This window comes from Nelumbo lutea, chromosome 6 (assembly GCF_056320005.1).
Source record: "Nelumbo lutea isolate HS-2025 chromosome 6, American lotus-T2T, whole genome shotgun sequence".
NCBI lineage: Eukaryota > Viridiplantae > Streptophyta > Magnoliopsida > Proteales > Nelumbonaceae > Nelumbo > Nelumbo lutea.
The window spans coordinates 66,830,144-66,851,601 of NC_142689.1; the positions used below are offsets into that span (position 1 = coordinate 66,830,144).

At 35.8% G+C, this 21,458-nt stretch overlaps 1 protein-coding gene across 3 annotated transcripts; it reads right to left on the minus strand.

The window, feature by feature from the left end:
- Positions 1-10,792: 10,792 nt before the first annotated feature.
- Positions 10,793-18,119, minus strand: LOC148849371 (uncharacterized). Of its 3 annotated transcripts, none has more exons than XM_088948915.1 (5): positions 17,613-18,119; positions 15,797-16,048; positions 14,072-14,215; positions 13,021-13,773; positions 10,793-11,258 (listed from the first exon to the last, which is right to left on the minus strand). In XM_088948915.1, exons 1-5 carry the CDS (start codon positions 17,730-17,732, stop codon positions 11,013-11,015), a joined length of 1,515 nt encoding a protein of 504 aa, XP_088805041.1. In that variant the 5' UTR covers positions 17,733-18,119; the 3' UTR covers positions 10,793-11,012. The 3 variants fall into 3 exon arrangements, with proteins under 3 accessions (XP_088805041.1, XP_088805040.1, XP_088805042.1); XM_088948914.1 differs by having other exon boundaries at positions 10,793-11,582; positions 17,613-18,109; XM_088948916.1 differs by having other exon boundaries at positions 10,793-11,980; positions 17,613-18,088.
- Positions 18,120-21,458: the final 3,339 nt, after the last annotated feature.

Below are 21,458 nucleotides of genomic sequence, written 5' to 3' on the forward strand. Positions count from 1 at the left end.
GGTCCTCCCCCCCCCTAATGGTCATCCATAACTCCCCTTCCCCCAATCGAATTGGGCTATGTTTGGTTTAAAGAAAAAGGTAAGGAAAGGAAGGGAAATACAAGTAAATCTATACAAGGTTTGTAAAGGTTTTCTCACCTTTCTCTTCCTTTCCCTACCTTTTCCTTCAAAACTAACATAGCCTTAGGTTTTGGCTTCCCTCATAAAAAATTTTTAGTTCCACCCATGCTCCCATTAATAATAGGGATTTTTATAGTTCAGCCCACCCCAAGGGTCGAGCTAGGATTTCTAGAAATAGACTGAATCCTGCCCGTGGATTGATGCCAAATACAGGGGCAGGATGTGGTTTATAAGGGAGCTACTAATAAACTAGGAATAGGCTGCAATTCAAATTTCTAAGGGGAACTGCAGTCCAAAAATCCCTTAATAATACAGGAGGTGTTCTCGATGTGCAGCTGAAGCATGCTATAAGATCGGTGTGAGGAGTGCTCTGTGAAGAGTAGATCCGGATTCGACTATCATATATGAGATGTGCGAGTTGGTAGAATATTGGAACTTGTTTTGTTTGCAAGTGGTATGGATTCATTAAAAACTGACTTGCCTATCCTTCCATTTGGACATGGCAGACTTCGCATGAACAAATCCTACTCCAACCCAGCGTGGACTGTTAGACAGCACGACTGTGGATAAGCTGGCATTTCTTTTCATCTTCAAAGTAGCACACAAATCATAGACCTTGAGCACGAAAAGGGGTAAATGTGTCAATTTTTCAATTTGCAATGATACCTCTGCAATATATGAAGATCGTCAATATCACAGCTAATAGATTTCTCAAAGGGGCCTAAATTTGCATTCCAGAATCTACGTTTTGCAGGCATAAGAACACCTTTCTAAGACACTACACCCAGCATAAGCATATCAACTTGCAAAGCTCTAGGGAAAAACATGAGTTCTAGTCATACTATTGATGATAATCCGGCATGGATATTTTTTATTGTTTAGATCGTGGTTTTTAAAACCGGACTGGTCCAGACAGTTAGACAAGAAAAACTAGGAACCGGTCACCTAACCAATTCAGTTTTTTCTCAAAACCGTTGATTTTGGTCAGCAAACCGTTGAACCGATCGGTTAACCATTCAAACGGTTTTGATCGTTTTTCAATTTTTTTAATTTTTTAATTTTTTTTTTTTTGTTAGAATAGGCCAACCGTTCAGGTCGAATGTTTGAACCGAACGATAACTAGACCCCTGATCGGTTCGGTCACCGAGTCGGTTTTAAAAACCATGCTTTACATTTTTATCTAAAACTGTCCCTCTTTTTTCCAAGATATTCTTAAATTTACCCTAGCATTCTTTCTATTAAGGCCTTATTCACTTTTTGGGAAATTACTTACCCTAGTAAATGTTTCTTGGGAAATACTTGCCCGAATAAATGTATTTACTCTGTTTGGTTTGTAGGATGGGAAGGGAAAATATGGAATATTCCTTCCTTCCCATGTTTGGTCTGTGGGATGAGAAAAATGTGGGATTATACATCCCAATTCATGGGATGTGGAGCCCCACCATTTTGGTGGGAAACATGTGGGAATGTAGGGGAAACTTGTTCCTTGTAGTTTTTCTATGAATTAATACTAGATCCGTGACCCCAAAATACATTATTAATTATTTAATAAGATATTAATAAAAGAAAACAATAAATAACTTAAATAAATGATTAATAAAAATACTAATCAATAAATAATTTAATAATTAATTATTTTTAAGAATAAAATATTAAAATTATTAATAAAATCATAAGTATTAATAAATAAAATTTTAATAATTAATATCATAAAAATTTATTAATGAATTAATAATATTTAATAATTATTTAATTTACTAAATAATTAATAATTAAATAATGATTTTGTAATTCATAATTTAATTAAAATAAATTAAAAGAAATAACTTATCAATGAAAAATAATTCAATAATTTATGAATAATTAATATTAAAATTATTAATTAAATCATGGATATTAACAAAATATAATATTAATAATAACTTACTAATAAAATTTATAATATTAATTCATTAAAACAATTAATTAACTAATTATGGGTTTTAAATAATTGATATATAAATAATAATAAAATATGAAATAATAAAATGTATTATTAACTAATTAATAATTAACAAAAATAGTTAATTATTAATTAACTAAGTAATTAATGAATAAATAAATAAGGATTTTATTATTAATTTAACTAAGGATTCAATAAAATTAATTAAATAATAAAGATGTTAAATAAATAAAAATAAAATTATTAATTAATTCATAGTAAGTATTAATAAAATAAATTTTAAAATATTAATAATTAATTATATAATTATCATTATTAATTAATTATAAAAATATTTCATTAAAATACTTATAATTAATTGTTAATAATAATAAAATACAAAATAATTGTTACTAGGGTTGATTTTCCCACTATTTTCCCTTTTGCAACCAAACAATGGTACATGAAAACTTTCCACCCATTTTCCCTTTCCCATCCCACCAAAATCTTCCCACAAACCAAACACAATTTCATGTTCCTTATTTCCTAGGTAAATAAGACAATGGCCATTTTGGCCATTAAAAGCCATTATTAAAAGGGGTAATTTTGTCCCATCCAAGTATTGACAACTTTTCCCAAGGTGGGAAAATTACTTACCCACATGGGAGATGAGTGATGGAGCGCAATCCGGCCGGTCTTAGCTGTCCGCTGCCTTGCTTCCGAACGGGGTAGCAGGGAACCTGAAATGGAGGAGATGGAGAAGCTCCGGGGGGAACCCGGTGTAGAGGCTCCAAAGCTCAAGTTAGAATCCTTCAAAAGCAAGGTAATACCAGATAGCGCAAAGTTTGCATATCTCCGTTGTCGGGGGGCAGGGGGCTCTTATAGTCACTTCGTGCACTCGTCCCGGGGCCCTTGTCAGGTCAATTATGGTTACCCTTGTGCTTGTCAATTCGGTCGTCGTCCTTTCTGCTGAGACAGAACCGTCACTGCCTAACCGTCATCTAACTGGAGATGGCAGTGTCAGTGGCGATGGCAGGTGGCCGTTTAGGGTGCTACCGCCAAACGTCAGATCTCAGTCAGGCGCAGCGCCCTTGGGCATGAACTTCCTTAGTGTCAGGTGTGGTACGACTTGTTTGGTTTTGGTGCCAAGTGATGCGAAGTGCTGAGCGATGCGGTCTTGAGCTCGGAGGTATCTGTAGGGCAGGTCAGTTCGGCGAAGTGTATCCCGAGCTGTTACAAGGTGGGTCAGTTCGGCGAAGTGTATCCCGAGCTGTTACAAGGTGGGTCAGTTCGGCGAAGTGTATCCCGAGCTGTTACAGGGTGGGTCAGTTCGGCGAAGTGTATCCCGGGCTGTTACAAAGTGGGTCAGTTCGGCGAAGTGTATCCCGAGCTGTTACAAGGTTAGTTTGACAAGTATAACCCGAGCTGTTACAAGGTTAGTTTGGCAAGTATAACCCGAGTTGTTACAAGGTGGTCAGTTCGGGCCCCCGGTAGGGAGTTCAGTCCGCTCGTGTCCCCTTGTTCCCGCCTAGGCTTGGCCCCTTTTGCCGAGCTGTTGTTTCTACCACATGTCACGTAATAGAGAGGTCGGGCCAAATCTTCCTTCATCAATGAGTATCACTACCGGGTAAGTGATACCCAGGGAAATTAATTTTCCATCAACCCCACATAAATCTCAAAAAAGAGCATGGGCATCTTGGTCAATAGGAATCAAAATCCCACTAACCAACTTCCACCATCTCAAAATCCAAAAAAAAAATGAACAGACCCTAAAAGAAAGACATTGTCTACAAGATCATCACAGGACCCCCTCTGTTCATCTCTATCCTTTTAAATCAAAATACCCTTGATTATTCACTTGATGGTTGATCTAGAGGTGAACTAAAACCTATTTAGTCTGAATGAGAAGGTGAAGTAAAACATTGATGTTTCGTGAAATGAATCAACATAAAATAGAGGAAAAAATGAACTAAGAGTAGGGTAAACCTATGATGTCAAAAGGTATGATACTAGAAGAGCTTTGAATTTTGATGAATACAACTTGATTGATTAACACTTCTATGACACAGGTTGATTGGTTATAAAGTTTTCTAGTATCATGTCTTTGTAGAGTATCATAGTGAAGCCCAAAAAAAATTAATTAAAATCATTGATTGGTAGGTCAGGTTTAATTTTGTGAGCCACTTCTGTCATGGTCACCATTGGCCACCTAATGGAAAGATGAACCATTATGGACATAGCAAAATCTTTAAGAGCAATAGGTATATTGAAGTCTAATGGGTGATGGAATTCACAAGCTCTCAACCACTTCTTCCCTCCCAACATGGTGATGAGATAGTGAAGATACATTCTTTCACCCAATTACAGAAGAGACCACATCTCCGCCCCACAATGCCCCACAGCATATCCTTGCCATGTATTGGGAACATCTCCTGATGATGTACTAGAACCGATGATGCTCTCAATACACAGCGGGGATGTGTTGTGGAGCGTTGTGGGGAGAAGATGTGAACTCGTTACAGAAAGATGAAGTGACATGGATACATAATATTGTCTCAACTCTCAAGTACAATGTCAAATTTGCTTATAAATTTCTATTGACAATGTGGGCTTCCAGGTTAAGGGACAATCTAAACAAACGAGGGAATGGAAGAGAGAGGGATCTATCACCCACACCAAAGATTAGTCAACACTTACTTTTAGCATCATTCCAAATAAGTATCTAATATGAGCAAAGAATAGGGGGTAAAGGGAGATAATACCTTTCCTGGGAGACCATGCTTTCTTCCCTCTCTTCCCCATTTTCTTGGAGCTTCTTGTGGTGCAAACCTCTTAGAGGCCTAGAAACCCATGAGCTTTCAAACCTCTTGTCTCCCTTGTTTGAAGTCTACGTTGATCCCATTAAACAAGACAAGAATTTGGATGGACCATCCCTCGGGCCTCTTCTCGACCAATTCTTTTTGCAAGGTGCTTAATCTTGAGTCTTGCTTTTCCAACGAAGAAGGTTTGGAACTAATGGGTCCCTACCAAAGTTGCCATGTTTGTTTGGAAAGCTTTAGAGGTGTAGATCAGGCTGAGATAGGCTGTGTTTCCCTCCTCTGGAATACTTCAGAGGTTTGGCCCAGCACAAGCCCAAGCGGGCCCAGTCTGTATCAGTCCAGTTTTTCTAACACTTTGATTTTTTTTTATTATTATTATTATTTTTTTTTTGCTAAGTAAAGTGTCAAAGTGATAAAAACTTTGGGAAAAATAAAAATTAACAGAAATACTTAAAAATACAAAATAGACAACAAATTAGAAAAAATAGAAATTTTATTTCATTTCAATTTGAACAATACAATGGATGAATGGAATATTGGAAATAGAATAAAATATAAAAACAATATGATAAAATTATAAATTGAAAATGAAAAATTACAGTGGTATCGTTGATAAAATGACAAATAATTTAAATAAAATTGAAAAAATTACTATAATTTTAAAAATGTTATACAAGTATTGAGTATACAAAAAAAAAATGTTGACTTCATCATTTTTCTTCATGTTTCACCTACATCTCCTTGACACTGATCATCATCTACTTTTGGTGAAACATCAAGTGAAGTGCCATACCCTCCTTTATCTTGTAGTCTATCCTCAACATCCAATCAATCTTTCAAATATATGCACATCTCAAAACTTTCATCATTCATGCAACTACTCTTGTCCCACTTCTAAAAGTCTAGAACTAGATGTTTCAAAAGTGGAAGTTGCAGCGGTACAAGTTGAAGCTTTCACAATATGTAGATTTCAAATAACCTACAATCATATAAATTGTAGATTTCAAATAATAAATTATTAATTTCTTCTTTTTTATTTCCAATTCATTATTCATATTTTCACAATGTGATTTAAATATAATAACTAAAACATTTTTCCTAATCCTATGATCTAATATTGCAGCTAAGCAATATAGAGGAAAAATATTTTTTAAACTTAAGTTCTATTATTTAAATAATACTTTTAAAATTTGAATTATTTCTATGTTTTGCAAAATATTCACTAAACATAAATAAATGATTAACTAAAATCCAACTAGTTGTGTAATAAACACTAGAAAGTTAATTAGTTGTATGATAAAAAATTTGTGACAATTCTTTTATACAAATTGTCATTTTCCGATCATCTTCAGTTATAAAATCATGTGGCAATTTTTTATTATAAAAAATAGTAAGAATATCTTTGTATGAAATATAACTTTCTAACATAGAACAGGTAGAATTCTACCTATATTGAACATCTAATACAAAATTTTGACATTTTAAACTATATTTTTATATAAATATTTAAATTGTTGCTTTTTCTTGTTACATAACTTATAATATATATATATATATATATATATAATACAATTTCTAACTATAGAAATATGATGAGAAATAATATTTAAAGCATCTTAAAATCATAAATTTAAGATGTTGCATTCACATCTAATATGAAGTAATTTACCATTTACACATGGTTTTATTTGAGATTTTAAAATATCTATTGTTCAATCAGTATTACTGTCATTATCAAAACTAACAGAAAAAAGTTAATGTTCAATTCCATAATTATGTAAAGTATTTAAAATACTTTCAGCAATTGATGGGCCAGTATGTGGCCATTCAAGCCTAGTAAAACTTAAAAATTCTTTTTTGTAAGAGCCAATTTTCAGTAACACAAATATAACTTATATTTAAAAGTCCAAATATCAGAAGATCAGAAGTAATTGCAACTTTAGAAGTAAAAGTTAATAAAGTAGAAATTAAATTTTATTTATATGAATAAAAGAAATTAAAGTATCCAATATAATAGTATTTCTATAAACTTTTTTAAATTGGGGATTTATATAATATTGTAAAAATCTTTCAAGGTAGTATCTTTAGCTAATAAAAATGGGTGTTCATCATGTACAATAGATTTTGCTAATTCTTGCAACATCTTTCTTGAGAATATTTAAAATTACCAAAAAAAAACCCATGCCCAATTTGTATTTATGATTACTATTTCCCTTCTTCTACTTCTTCTTCTTCTTCTTCTTCTTCTTCTTCTTCTTCTTCTTCTTCTTCTTCTTCATTTTTGATGACTAAGAATATGCGTGCCCAAGTGGCTAATACCACCATTGCTACCATAACTAAATCCACTCCTACATTTACGGCAAATGACTCTTTTCCCTTGCCCACAACTTTTTCTATGATAATTACTTCCTAAACAAGTCTAGTCAACTTAGTGCCCTTCTTTTTTTTTCCCTTAGTAGCAGTACTAGGGTGGAAACTCCAACAATATCAATTAGGGGTGTTCATGGGTCGGGTTGGGTCGGTTTAGTGGGATTTTCCCAACCGACCCGACCTGGTTGGGTTACCTAAGGTGGGAACCGAAACCGACCCACTGATAGGCCAAACCGACCTGGTCGGTTTGAGTCGGGTTGGGTCGGTTTCGGTTTTGCCCCTGTACAAAGCCGAATAAAACTGAAATATGTATTTAAAAAAAATATATATATATATATAAACAAAAATATACATACAAATAAAATATATTGGAAATTTGGAATATATATTTTCTGGAAATATATATCTCATATATTTCAGAATATAAATTTTTTAGATATAAAACTTTTCAGATATTTCGGTTTTTATGTAAAATTGAAATATCTTTATTTAATAGTTTTAAATATAAAATATATTTAAATTAAAACCGAAATATATACTTAAAATTTTAAATAGGTTAGGTTTTTCATACAAAACTGAAGTTTTTTGTGCAAATATATCATCATTAACTGGATTTTTTTCAAAGCTTAAACTTAAACAAAACACAAATAAAATATATCAACTTGTAACATGCATTAAATTAAAAAATACATAAATAAATACTAACCTTTGAATGACTGAAGTTGAGACTTTGAGAATGAGACTTGAGCAGTTGAGCTTGAGGGAATGAGGGGGGCCGACCAACCAAGTTAGAGAAATGAAGATTTTAAGAGAAGACAAAAGTGGTCAATAAAATAAAAAATTAGAAACCTTCTAAATTCTAATCTAGGTAAAAAAATAAAAAAGGACACCTAATTGAATTCTAATTGTAATTGCCTAATGGGCCTTCTAGAGTTCTAGTTCTAGTAGAAGTCTAGAAGTAGAAGACTAGTAGGAATTAGGAAACTACTCAAACTAGGAAGTAGGAATTACCAAACTAGTAGATCTCTAGGTCGGTTCGAAACCGACCCGATATATCGGTTTTTGTATGTGCCCAACCCGAAACCGATCGGTACGGATGAAAACCCGGCCGACTCGGGTTGGTCGGTTTGGTCGGGTTGGGCATTCTTATGAACAGCCCTAATATCAATAGCATCCATAACAGTGTTAGCACTATCATATTGTAATTGAACATCATCAACATTGAACATGTTGGAAAAAATGTTTTGGGAGGAGCTAGGCATTTTTTTTAATTATAACTAAATAAAAATTAATTTAATCGCAACTTACTCAGACTATCAATTCAGAATCTTAACTTGATTTCAATGGTTGAAGCCTCTAAGCCTTCCAAACTTCTAACTTGAAATACTTGAGCAAACCTTCTTCTTGTTGAAACTTGAATAAAGTTGAGAATTGGAGAATAAAGAGAGTATATGAGAGTATGAGAGAGTATGAGAATTGGTGTGATAAGAATGGTAGGGGATAGGGGTATTTATAGAAATTGAAAATGATTTAATTATCCTAAATGCCTTGAAAAATTAGTTAGTTGTTGGGAGGGATGTTTTGGTCATTATAAAGTTAATTATCACTTTATCCAAATGCCCACAAACTAGTTGTTGGGAGCATTATTATCATCCCCCCCAAACCAAAATACATACATCCCCCCCTAACTAGTTGTTTATAGCTGTTGGGGGTATTTATATATATATATATATATATATATATATATATATATATATATATATATATATATATATATATATATATAACCTAAAAAACAAAAACTAGCCATTGGGACCCCCCAATGGCTATATTTCTATGGGTGGACTGCGCTCAGCCCACTACAAGCCCATGGGCCATGCTGTGTGTTAGGTCATGCCGGCCCATGGGCCTAGAAATGCAAGTCTGGCACAGCTTGCATGTCATCGTGCTGAGTCACAACGACACGACCCAATTTATAACTCTAGGAAGCTTTTCTTTCTTTCTTTCCTTCTTTTTTTTTTTTTTTTTGAGAAACAAAGAAAGAAAAGAAGAACACCCTAAGGAGGATCAAGAACCTCACTAGGAAGTTTGTCTCGGAAAGATCAATACCTGCAATGCTAGGCAAAAGAAAAGATTTGGCAAAGTTTCTCTTTCTCCTCATGCATGTCTCTTGTGTTTGTAGGTTTGCGAGTGAGTGAATCACCTCATACTTCACTATTGTGTTACTAGAAGCATGATTTTCAAAACCAGACCAGACTGGATGGTCAGATCGAAAAAAACCAAGAACCGGTCATCTGATAGGTTCCATTTTACCCCAAAACCGCTTTTGGCCTAAAAAACATTAATTTGGTTAGTGAGCCACTCACCCAGGCAGTCAAACTGTCGACTCAGACAATACCTACCTTTAGGGGTTATCCAAATTTGACCAAATAGAATTGGATCTCAGATGATCACATTTGCACCCCTACCTTTTGGGGTGTGGACGTAAAGGAGTAGTTAGAGCTTAGAGGTAAAAAAAATATAAACCGGATTTCCTATAAACAAAGAGTGCGTGAGCACACTGAGAGCACACCTCTCCCTACTTCCCGCACACTGTCTCAGGGTTGCTCTACCGCTATATTCTCTTTTATAATTGTGGATTCATCATCTCAGAGAAAGAAACCAACAAATGAGAAAGTCAAGGAAAGAGAAAGGCTATTTATTTTGTTTCTAAATGTTAAAAACAAAAAAAAAAGCAAAATAAAAAGAGGGGAGACAGAGGTGATTTCTGTTTGCACAATATGGGGTAAATGGTCTAGCGGATTGTGAAGAGCAGTAACACCACCATTCTGTCCATCATTGATTCTCCTGTTTTCCCAAGCATTATAAACTCCCAGGGTTAACGAAGCTCGGTGGTCCAAGGAGTAATTGTTTTTGAGAACAAAACAAAAAGTTGGGCAATATTTGGTTTGAAGGAAAAGGTAGGGAAAGGTATGAAAACCTATACAAAAGTTTGTAAAAGTTTCCTTGCCTGTCCCTTCATTTCCCTACTTTTTCCTTCAAACCAAACATTGCCTTAAGAATAACCTAATCACAAGAGATTTATATTCACATGTTATGGTTCCAAAGGATTTGGAAATGGAAATGAGAGAAAGAACTTAGGTAAACATATCACCGTGAACAAAGAAAATGGCTGAAGAGGAAAATAGAACAAGTGGAGTGAACGGCGATGATGGAGAAAAAGGGGTTTGGAGGAGAACGAGATGGGTTAAGTGGCAACACTTTCATTTTTAATAAAAGAAAACAGAAAGAAAGAATCTAAGGATTTCGTATGTTTAAGGCTTCTTCCGTCTACCTACTGCTACTGCATGAAGAATCTAATTGAAGAAAACATACTCTTGTTAACAATGAAACATTGAGACCCGTTCTCCAAGCATCGTAGGCCCAAACCATGCACTTGAATCTTGAAAAAAAACACATGTAATCAGATTTTTAGGAATGCATTTAAGCAAAACCTCGAATACTTAGAGCCTAATTCAGTTAAAACAGTTATACTATAGTACAAAAATACTAGCAATCGAGATACTGAAATATGACTATTATATATACCCAGCCAATCTACAGTTAAAAAGGAGAAATTTCAAGTGAAGGAAATAAGTACTAGAAATAAAATACAAAACAATCAAGAAAAGTTGCATGGCAGGGCTCACTGCCCAAGTTCAAACAGTCCAATTTATTCCCTGCACTATGTACAATTTTTTTTTTCATTCGCCAGATCAAATGGATCATTCCCATCAGCAACATCAGTTAACTATACAGTCCCCTGCATTGCTTGAGCTACCTCCCCCATCATCAGCGCCATCAAAGTTGTCATTAATAGCCATTAAAAGCTCTAGCAAGTCCCTGTTTGCCATTGCATCTTCTTCCCCACTTCCGTCTGAGCCTGATCTCCTCCTTCGCCTCCGCCTTTGTAATGGGATGAGTTGCAATAACAATTCTTCAGGATACGAAAAGTTTAGCATCCAGCCCCTTCTCCTCCTCTCTTTCGCCTGGATATTTGAACCAGAGTGCCATTGCCAATACCACCACAAGTATCATCATTACAAATGGTTAAGATTGTCATGGTCATCATCAGAAGCAGCATCAATGTCATTGTCATCACCACCATCATCATCATTGCCGTCGTCATCATCATCATTGTCATTGTCATCGTAGTCATTGTCGTCACCGTCATCATCGTCAGAGCCACCATCGTCGTCACCGTCATCGTCATCGTCATCATCATCGTAGCCACCATCATCGTCGTCATCGTCATCGTCAAAAATAAAGACATTGTGACAGAGGAAGCGATCAATTCCATCATGTTTCTTAACCTTTCCAACAAGTAACAGCAGAGAAATCAGAACTTCCTCTGCTGCTCATAGTAATTCTTAGATGATCCATATCCTAGGTTTTAGACTCTTATCCTGTCTAGAGTCTATAATAACATGGCCTGTACCTGAAGAGTGCATGGGTACAGGCACTCGGACACCATGCTCTACCAAGTCAAATGGCATAATGGAAAATTGACATTGCGATCATGGAAGTCTGGTCTAATTTACCCCAAAAAAACATGGAAATCTGATCTAAGGTGGAGGAAGCATCTGGAACAATATTCCAAACAGTGGAGGAGAATGTAATAGTTTTATTGACACCCCATCAACTGTATGGGTTGGGCTTTGAGTGCAAAACCTCGCCTAGGTAGTACACATCCAATGACATGTTCAACTACCTACATGCACAAGATTATGTACAGCCATCATCTCAGCAACTGTCAGGTTCAACTTCAAGTTTAGACAGTCAAAGAAATAATCGATCATATTTTCAATTCTCGATTCTTAAAGAGTAAGAACGTGCAAAAATAAGCATCATGCAAACAAAGCATTTTAAAGAAAATTTAATTCAGAGACACAGTTATGTGCATACCACACATATGACACCTTGTCACCTCATTCAATTACTGCTCAAATGAAAAGAAATAATGCTAAGACAAAACGCGCACAAATAAAGAGAAACAATCTGGGAAGAGTTAGAAATCTTTTGCCAGAAGGAAAAGTTTTTAGAAGATTTCATTCAAAATAAACATAACATGGTAAGTCTACAAAATCATTTAGTAAAAGAACAGAACTCACTAAATCAATAGAATATAAACTAACATAGCCTGAAAATTAATTTGAGGAGACTCAAGGACACCATCTTGTGAAAACGACAGGGCATGCCAAGGAGGGGTGGAATGGTTTGCACAATGCAACATGGTAGGGCAACCATTTTAGGATACCTCTGCCTAAATTGATAACGTTCTCACGGTGGCCGGACTCAACATGGTGTTTGTGTGATACATGGAAAAAAAGAAAATGAGTTGAAGCAAATCATTCAAAATGGATGGTTATGATTATCCGGTGAAGTTGATTTCCAGCAAAAGAATCTCAGGTCCAGATGCTAACATCAAATCAAGGGTCCCTAAGCATGGTTGTCCTTTGGGGTGGGGTTGGGGGGAAGAGGAAGAGGAAGAGGCAGGAGCCTACTACATGAAATGGTATGCACTTTTTTACTGACTGCCTTTGGAAGAAGATGCACAAGGGCTAGGATCATTCAACTGACACTGAAGCCCAGCCAAGATGCACCAAAATTGGTTCTACTCATTCTTCAAAAACATTCAAGATACAAAAGAACACTTCGTAATCATAGTATTTGCAATTTGAGGCAACAAAATAACTAGAATCATATCTCAGGATTCATGATGCAAGCAATTAACAAGATAAGGGATTGTACCGGTTCAACTTTTACAGGTAGGGTGGCTCTTTCAGCGCTCTTGGGAGTCCACAGCTTTATGTCACTCTCAATTCCACTGCTGGCAAGCATGGTGGCATGAGGGTGTGATTCAATACAGTTAACAACATCCTTGTCTGCTTCCATAGCACGTAGGAGCTGTCCACCCTTCTTCCTCCAAATAAAGATATGACCGCAGTCGGATCCACTTACTACATACTCACAATTAGGGCCAAAGAAATTCACACCCTTCACCGTATCTCTATTGATATGGCCTTCATAGACTTGGGGCTCAGCTATATTACCAGCACCCTTGGATGATGAAGATGCTGTGGAAACAGGATCAGATCCCATTCCAGCAGTATTACTGTCCACAAATGATCGAGATACCTGAAATGGATCAGGTCCAAGTCCCATATCCCTTGTGAAAAGATAGATGTTATCCTCATTGTAAGAGACAAGCAGCTCACTTTGGTCCGAGAAAGCCAAACCTGTTATCCCCACCTGCTCATCACCTATGAGTTTTGAAGGACAGAAGCAGTCTGTGGGTTGACCAAAATTGGTAGATCCATCCCACCTGTACTTCCGGATGTCATAAAGTCGAGCATATTCATCAGATCCCGCAATTGCAAAGAAATTTGGATTCCTTGGATCAATTGCAATTGCATTTAGATGGACAACTGGCACATATCTTGACTTATCGTCAAAAGATTTGCATGTGAAGAGCTCTGTAGAAGCTCCAGTCCTCAGATCAAACTGCAAGAAGCCTTTGTTAGCATCACATAGAAGTACAAACCATACAAGAATAGAAACCCAAAGAAAAGTCAAGATGAACGGGGGGAGGCTAAAGAAAGGGTTCCATTGGGCATATTCTTGTCAAACTAAAAGTCATCGAAGAAAACACATGATATCCTGTATGACCTACATCTAATTTCCAGATACCACCATCCTTAAGGTCCAATAGGTACTTCCACAGATTTATTCCATGAGATAAAAAGGAAATTCAAAGTCAATCAAAGATGAAGAGGAGGGGAGAAAAAATATGACAACTTACATGCTGAACCACCCCATCCTCACCACAGGTGTAAAATACGTGAGGGTTTCCAGGTTCAATAGCCAACTTGTGAGCCCTTCCCTGATGCTTTCCCAACGTTACCATCTCCACTCGTCCACATTCTGGGATCTGAGCATGCCTCACCTAAAATTTGGCAAGCATAAGACAATTCTCATTAGCAATCTACATTATGTGGACCGAAAGAAGATATCTATGATGGTTCTTGAAGAAAGAAAACTAGATCTATTTTAAAAAGGAGGAACGAAGTATGGAATGCTCAAGTCTGGATGATAGGGCCAAGATCAACTACACATCTTGGAAGGTCTAGAACACATTAACCATGATCAAAATCTTAGTCCACTCATCAGTTAGTTAAGGGTGATAGGACCAAGAACTTTTGTGATCTACTACAAAAGTTTAAAAGATACTATTAGACCTATTTCACATTTTGGAACGTCCAGAACAAATTAGCCATGATCAAAATCATAGTCAACGTTTTTTTGGTAATAAAATAAAATTTCTTAAAAGAAAAAAAAAAAAAGAAACTACAGAGGGGAGTGACCAGAAGTCACTCGAGAGAGAATAGAGGAGAAACATAAGTACAATACTCAACACAGACACTCCAAGCCAGCCTAGCCTCCAAAAAGCCAGCAGAAACCAGAGCCCACATAAAAAGCTCAAAAACTCAGGCCAACAAAGACAAGAAAAAAATAAAATCCCACCATCATACATCTAACCTCGAGAACAACCAAACAACCACAACCATCTTAAGAAACTACAGCCTTTGATCTGAAAAATACTAATGCCTTCTTACGGTTTTCTTGATCATCAACAACTTCTTGTTTGGTCCAATCCCAAAGAGACTCCTTTTTAGTCTGGCAAAAGCCTTTGAAACCAACATATTTCTGTGTTCACTTCGTTTTTTAAATTTTCTATTTGCTGCAACAATCTTCCTGGACTCCAATGGGCAAGAAGAGTTCTCATTGATCCTTTCCAGCTCCAGAACTATGTTTTTCTCAAAAAAAACTGAGCATCAACCAATGCTGTAGTTCTTTCGTTATCAGCATCTTCTGGTCTAATCATACTCAAGTCATTATAACTCTCATTAGTCACAGGTAGATGTGTTCGAAGATCTCCATTATTCACACTTACAGCCATCTCGCATTGTTCCTCTAACTCTTTAAACATTAGTCAACATTAGTTAGGATCAACTGAGCAGGATGAATTTTTTATGCACATAATTGGAATTGGATTTTGGAATTCCAATTTTAGAAAATCCATGTGCAGAGATTTAAATACTTTGCTTGGATGGAAGTGAATTGGAATTGGAATCAACTTGCTACATGATCAAACACTGTATCAAATTTCATCTTCAAAACAATATCTATAATAAAACACTAGATCTTCTTGTATAGACAGCAAATAGAAGAAAAAAAAATAAAACAAAAAGTAAGCAAGTGTGTATGTATGTATGTGTGTGTGTGTGTGTGAGTGTGGCTTGCAAGCACCTGTAATTTATTTATATGGAATTCAGTCATTAAAAGGTGAGGACATGAGGCCCAGGCCTGCAGTGTACACACCATATTTACTACAAAAAGAGTAAATGTTAATTCCCATCATGCTATCTTGAATAGAAACCCCTCCTACAAGAGAGGTAGATAGCTAATTAGCTACCTCCCATCATGGTATCCTAAATTGAGTTCCCTCTTACACAAATATAATTACCTGGCCATCTGCCGCACAAGTGACAATGCTACGATTACCAGTATATGGAATAATTTTTGCTTGGAAAACATTGTTGGTATGCCCCGAATGAAATGAGAGTTTGACATTCCCAGCATCCCAATCCCAAAGAACAACCAGCCTGTCATCAGATCCTGAGACGAGGATGTCACCTTCTGCATTAAAACTCACAGTATTCACACAACCTCTATGCTTTTCAAGTTTTTTGTAGAGATCAAGTCGCAGCACAAAATTCTGAACAGAAAAGCAGCAACAAGTTAACGCAAAGGAATATGGAATCTTATACAGTAAGGCAATACAAAGCAAAGAACAGTATGTAAGGAAATATCCACTCATCACACGGTAATTAAACCAATATGTAAGGAAATTATACAATATACACTCATCAAAGAGTTCTTAGTAATGACTCTGGCTATTGTATCTACCATCCTCTCAGCTATTTTTTTTTCATCCCCCTGCATTACCTGACACCTGTACACCTGATGCCAAAATACCTAATGCTATCTGTTTAAGGTTTGGATGATGCCATCAAGTATTTTTTAACTTGACATTGAATCTATGTAAAAGGCCATTTCTCAGTGCTGATAGCAGCCATGTAAAGAGATTATAACCATGCCCTTTGATTAAAACCCATAATACATTGCAGAAAAAGGTTTAAAGATAAACTTTGTTACTTAATAACATTTTATAGGAAACATGGCATTCATTGTGTGCTTTAGCTTCTCATTCAACATGAATGAGCAAAGAGAAAAAAAAAAAAGAAAAGAAAAGAAAAAATGTCGAAATCAAATAGAAGTGTCCTTCAAGAATCCAGAGTATCGAAGTCTTATATGTGTTCAAAACATTCACTTCATCCATTTAGGAGAGTCCATGAAAAACCGTCTGATCAAGTAAGCAGTAAGACGTCATGTCCATGAAGTAAAAAGGCAAGCTCAGAAAATGGACTAAACAATATGGTTGGATTATTTTTATTTGATGAAGCACGAAATAATGCACTCCCAATAGCATCATGTTGTCCACGCCTTTGTCAGCTGCTCTAAAATGGTGAATATTAAAGCAAAGGAGGAGGAAATTTGAGATGATACATTTTAAATACTACGAATATTGCAAGTGCAAGGTGGGTTTTCACTTTTTTTTTTTTCTTTCTTTTTCTATTGATCGGTAAGGTGGTTGAGAATATTTCAATTTTTGTCTATCGGATTTTGGTTGTGGAGTCTATGGAGATAGAATAGAATGCACTTCTGCTTCCTTAACAACCCTCCCCAGATTATTAACAACAATGCAGTTAAATTCTCCTTGCGCAGCACAATTTAACCCCCTAATCGGGATTCACCCCTAAAACAATTAAAAGCATACATTATAAATGGGCATTGACTTGTGTAAAGGCCGAACGTGAAAATGCAACAATCAGGTTACAAAATTTTGCTCTTCATCAGATTCAATTTTTCTCCTTTTCCTCTCCTCCCTTGTTAAATCTGTTTTTATCTTTGGTTTAAGTTAAATTTGATATCAAAGACAGGGATTCTACTAACAAAAAAAAAAACATCAGGCTTCTGCACAGACACAAGACCCATCATCCGATCCAAATCACCCATGGATGTCAGATGAAGGTTCTTTAATAATAAAAGATTAATCTTTTACATCAGCTATACAGACAGAGAGAGAAGGGTGCGGGGGGGGGGGGGGGGGATGGGGTTAACAATGTTATACTCTGAAACAAACTGAAAGGGCACCATCAATGCAAAGCACGAAAGAAACACATATTGATAAAGGTGAACAGGTTATTAAATGGGAGTACCTCAGAGCCTCCAACACGATGAGCAAATTTTCTGGGTGAGAGCTCGCCGACCTGTCGTTCATATACATCCAGGAATTCCTTTACAGGGTTTGTCTTTGCCCTCTTCAACATCCTGCCCATGCTTCTCTGTGGCGATCTACTGGCAGTACAATCAATTGATCGACTTCGGATGATAGTTTCAACAATATATAAGAGGTATGGAATTCCTCAGGTCGAAGGCATCATAGACGACACGGATTCGCTGTGGCATGGAAGAACTGCACAAACAGGTACTCCTCCTCCTCCTCTCTCTCTCTCTTTCTCTAGAACTTAGATTTTTGGTGAGACAGTTTCCGTCAAGCTTTGTATAGAACTATGGATAACAGAGACATCCCCCTTTCCCCCTTCTCTCTCTCTCTCTCTCTCTCTCTCTCTCTCTCTCTCAACTATTGTCGTTCTGTCTTTCTCTTCTTGCTGACTATAACCAAGCATGTCGGGAATGGCCACGTACATCGGATATTTGATAATAATCATAACTCTATTCCGGATACAAGTTTAACCAGGATGAAAAAATGTTTAGTGTCTGGTCAATCACGGGCGGATCTGCTGCCAATACAAACTCTCCCAACATAATCTGTGGCCGCACGTCTCATATGAGTCTTAGTCTTATGGTGAGATGTGCGCACACAGATTATGTTGGAACCGTTTTGAAAGTTTCTAAACCAACTTTTTATGGATGGGTGACCCTAAATCAAAATTGCTTTTGTCTTTCTGTGGATGAACAGATTGAGGTTAATGAACATGAGTCATGGCCATGCTCGACCAAGATGGGCTCGGGCCAGCCGGCCACGTACTAATCTACTATCACTCATTAGGGAACTCGGATTGGATGCAGAAAAATTCGCATATGATATGATTAACTTACATCCAAATTGATCGGATTTAAAGACTCGAATTTGAATTCGAATCCTAACGGATTCGGATTTAAAAATATCAAAAAAGTAAAATTTTATTTATTTTTCAACTTGTTTATATAACAAATTCATATAAATATAACATATTAAATTTATTATATATAAATTCATATATATAATATATAGGATGTATTTTTATAAATTAAATATAATATAAAATTTATATATTAAAATTAATAAATATTATAATATAATCGGATTAGATGGGATGTGTTTGTTTGCGATATAAACACAAATATGTACTCTGCATAATTACTTTATTTTCAATTCATAAATGTAAATGCGATTCACATTTTTAAACTGTTTTTGCACTCATCTTGTTTGGTCAAAAAATGTTAAGTACAAAATTATGAATAGCACAAAATGTTACACTACCTATGCTCCAATTCCTTAAACTTTGGTCAAAAAGCAAATCAATGAAGAGCACAAAATTGTATCCAAAAAATAGGCATAGTAATGCTCTCTCCTTAGAGTACAAAATGTTAGAAGATACGCAGTTCGGCATTTGCTTCACAAATAAATGGAGCAATGGGGTCAAATCTAAATCCAATCCGATTATTAATCGGATGTAGATTCTAACATTTGAATTCGATTTGATTACATAAATACATCATCTGAATCCAAGATAATCGGATCGGATGTCAGATCGGGCCTCGAATTTTCAGGTATCACTGACAAGCCTAGCACTCATGCATCAAGAAGAGGCCAGACTTGGGCCAAAACTTACACCAACTTTTTCTTATATGCATGTAAACTCAACTCCACTTGGTGCACCAGGCCAAGGTCCAAGCTTAAGCGTGCTAGAACTTGGAGTGAAATACAAAATTAGATAGGATTGGATTAATTATATTTTTTCATTGTTTTATAACAATATGCTACTATCATCATCATCACTATCACTAGTAAGCGTGCAAGTACCAACCTAGTCAACCAATCTTTCCAATAGTCCATGAGTAGTTTGAATGCTACTCAAGCTCCTAGGGTTCACCTTTTCAAAAGAGAAACTTTTCCTAGCCATAACTCTTGCTACTGATCTAATTGTGTTTACTTATGCAGGGAAAAATTCTGACTCTTTATTTAGTTATGGTTTCATTATTCTATCAAGAAACTTATCCTGTTTAAAAATTATTGGAGGTCGAACTAATCAAGTTACTTCTATTGTCCAGGCTGAACTATTTGTGATTATGCAGGGCTTACTGGAGCTTCAGTGCTGGAATTTTGGAGAAGTGCTCTGTATTTGTTCAAATGCCCAACAAGTTGTAAGGGCTTTGCAAAACGCAACGGATCTTCCCTGGTCCTGCCATTGGCTTTTATTTAGGACTAGGAACCTAATTCTTAACTTCAGTAAAGTTAATTTCTGTTTTGTACATAGAAACTTTAATAGTCTAGCCCATAAGGTGTCCCAAATAGCTAAATCTCACTCATTATCATCTTTTGTATTAAATGATTATCAAGATGGGATACCTAGGGTAGAGGACTTTGTACTTCTTTCTTCTTGTTAATACAATATTTACCTTTCAAAAAAAATGTTAGAAACAATAGGGGTTTAAGACAATAGTTAAACAGTAAGGGTAGAGTTAGTCAATTAGCTAAATAGTAGAGGTAGTTTAAGAAATCAGCCTAAAGTAGATAAATACCTATGATGAAACTAAAATGAGAGGATTGTTTACATGGATCGTCCTGCTTCATTATATATATATTGTATTTATATATTCCATATTTACACCACCATATACATCTCAAATTATATCTAATTATTTACCATATGCATATTATTAGCTTAAACTTACACCCAATATTGGGGGTGGATTCGAGTTGTGCCGAGTCGAATACTTGGCTATTCGAGCTTGGCTTGTAGAAATAATGTTAGACTTGAGCTCGAGCTTAGCTCGGTTCAAAAGCTTGCAAGTTTGAGCTTGGCTCGGCTCAAGCTCGACAAGTCAAGCTTTTTAAAAAATAAAAAATATACATAAAAATAATTTTGTTATTTTACATACAAAATTTTAAGATTTATAAAAATTATTTACTATTATACATAAAAAATAAAAGTATTATTATATATAATAAAAATAATTTATTATATATATGTATATGTATGTATGTATACATATACATATAAATATGCATATATAAATTATGTTTTTATTATACTAGGCTCGATTAGGCTTGCGAGCCTTACGAGCTGGGCTTCACTTGACTTGAACACAGCTCGATTAGCAAACGAGCCTATATATTGGGCTTGAGCTTGACTCGGAGCTTGGTTTAAATGAGCTGAGCCAAGCTTTTCATGAGTTGATCTCAAATAACTTATGAGAAGCTCAACTCGTGGCCACCCCTACCCAAACCTTTAGAAAATACCTTAAAAAAGCACACACATGTTTCATGCCCCCTCTTGGCTTCTTCTATGGTGTGAAACCTTTGTTTCATTTTCATGGCAGACTGTGCTAAATCATCGTCCAACCCCCTTGCACAAGTTTTCTTAGCCGTCCAATCCTCTCGACATCTTGCTAGGGCCCAATCATGTAAAAGTGGGATTAATGTTTAGGGAAAATTCCCAATTAGTACCCTGTACTTTGGGCCTAGTGCCACTTTAGTCATCGGACTTTAAAATGTGACAACTCAATACCCAAACTTTTAAAATGTTATAATCCAGTGCTCACCATTAACTAGTTGTTAACCAACTGTTAAGTGGCATTTGAAAAAGATACAAATGCCCTTCAAGTGTTACTTAGTTTTCTTTATCAACCATATAAACATTGACAAAAAATAATAGTCCTAAATCCTTGCCTTTTCCATTCAAGAAAGTTGGGGTCGCGTTTGAGTGGGCATTCTAGTAACCCCATATTTATTGAATAGAAGAGGCAAAGATTTGAGACTCTTAATAACACTCGAA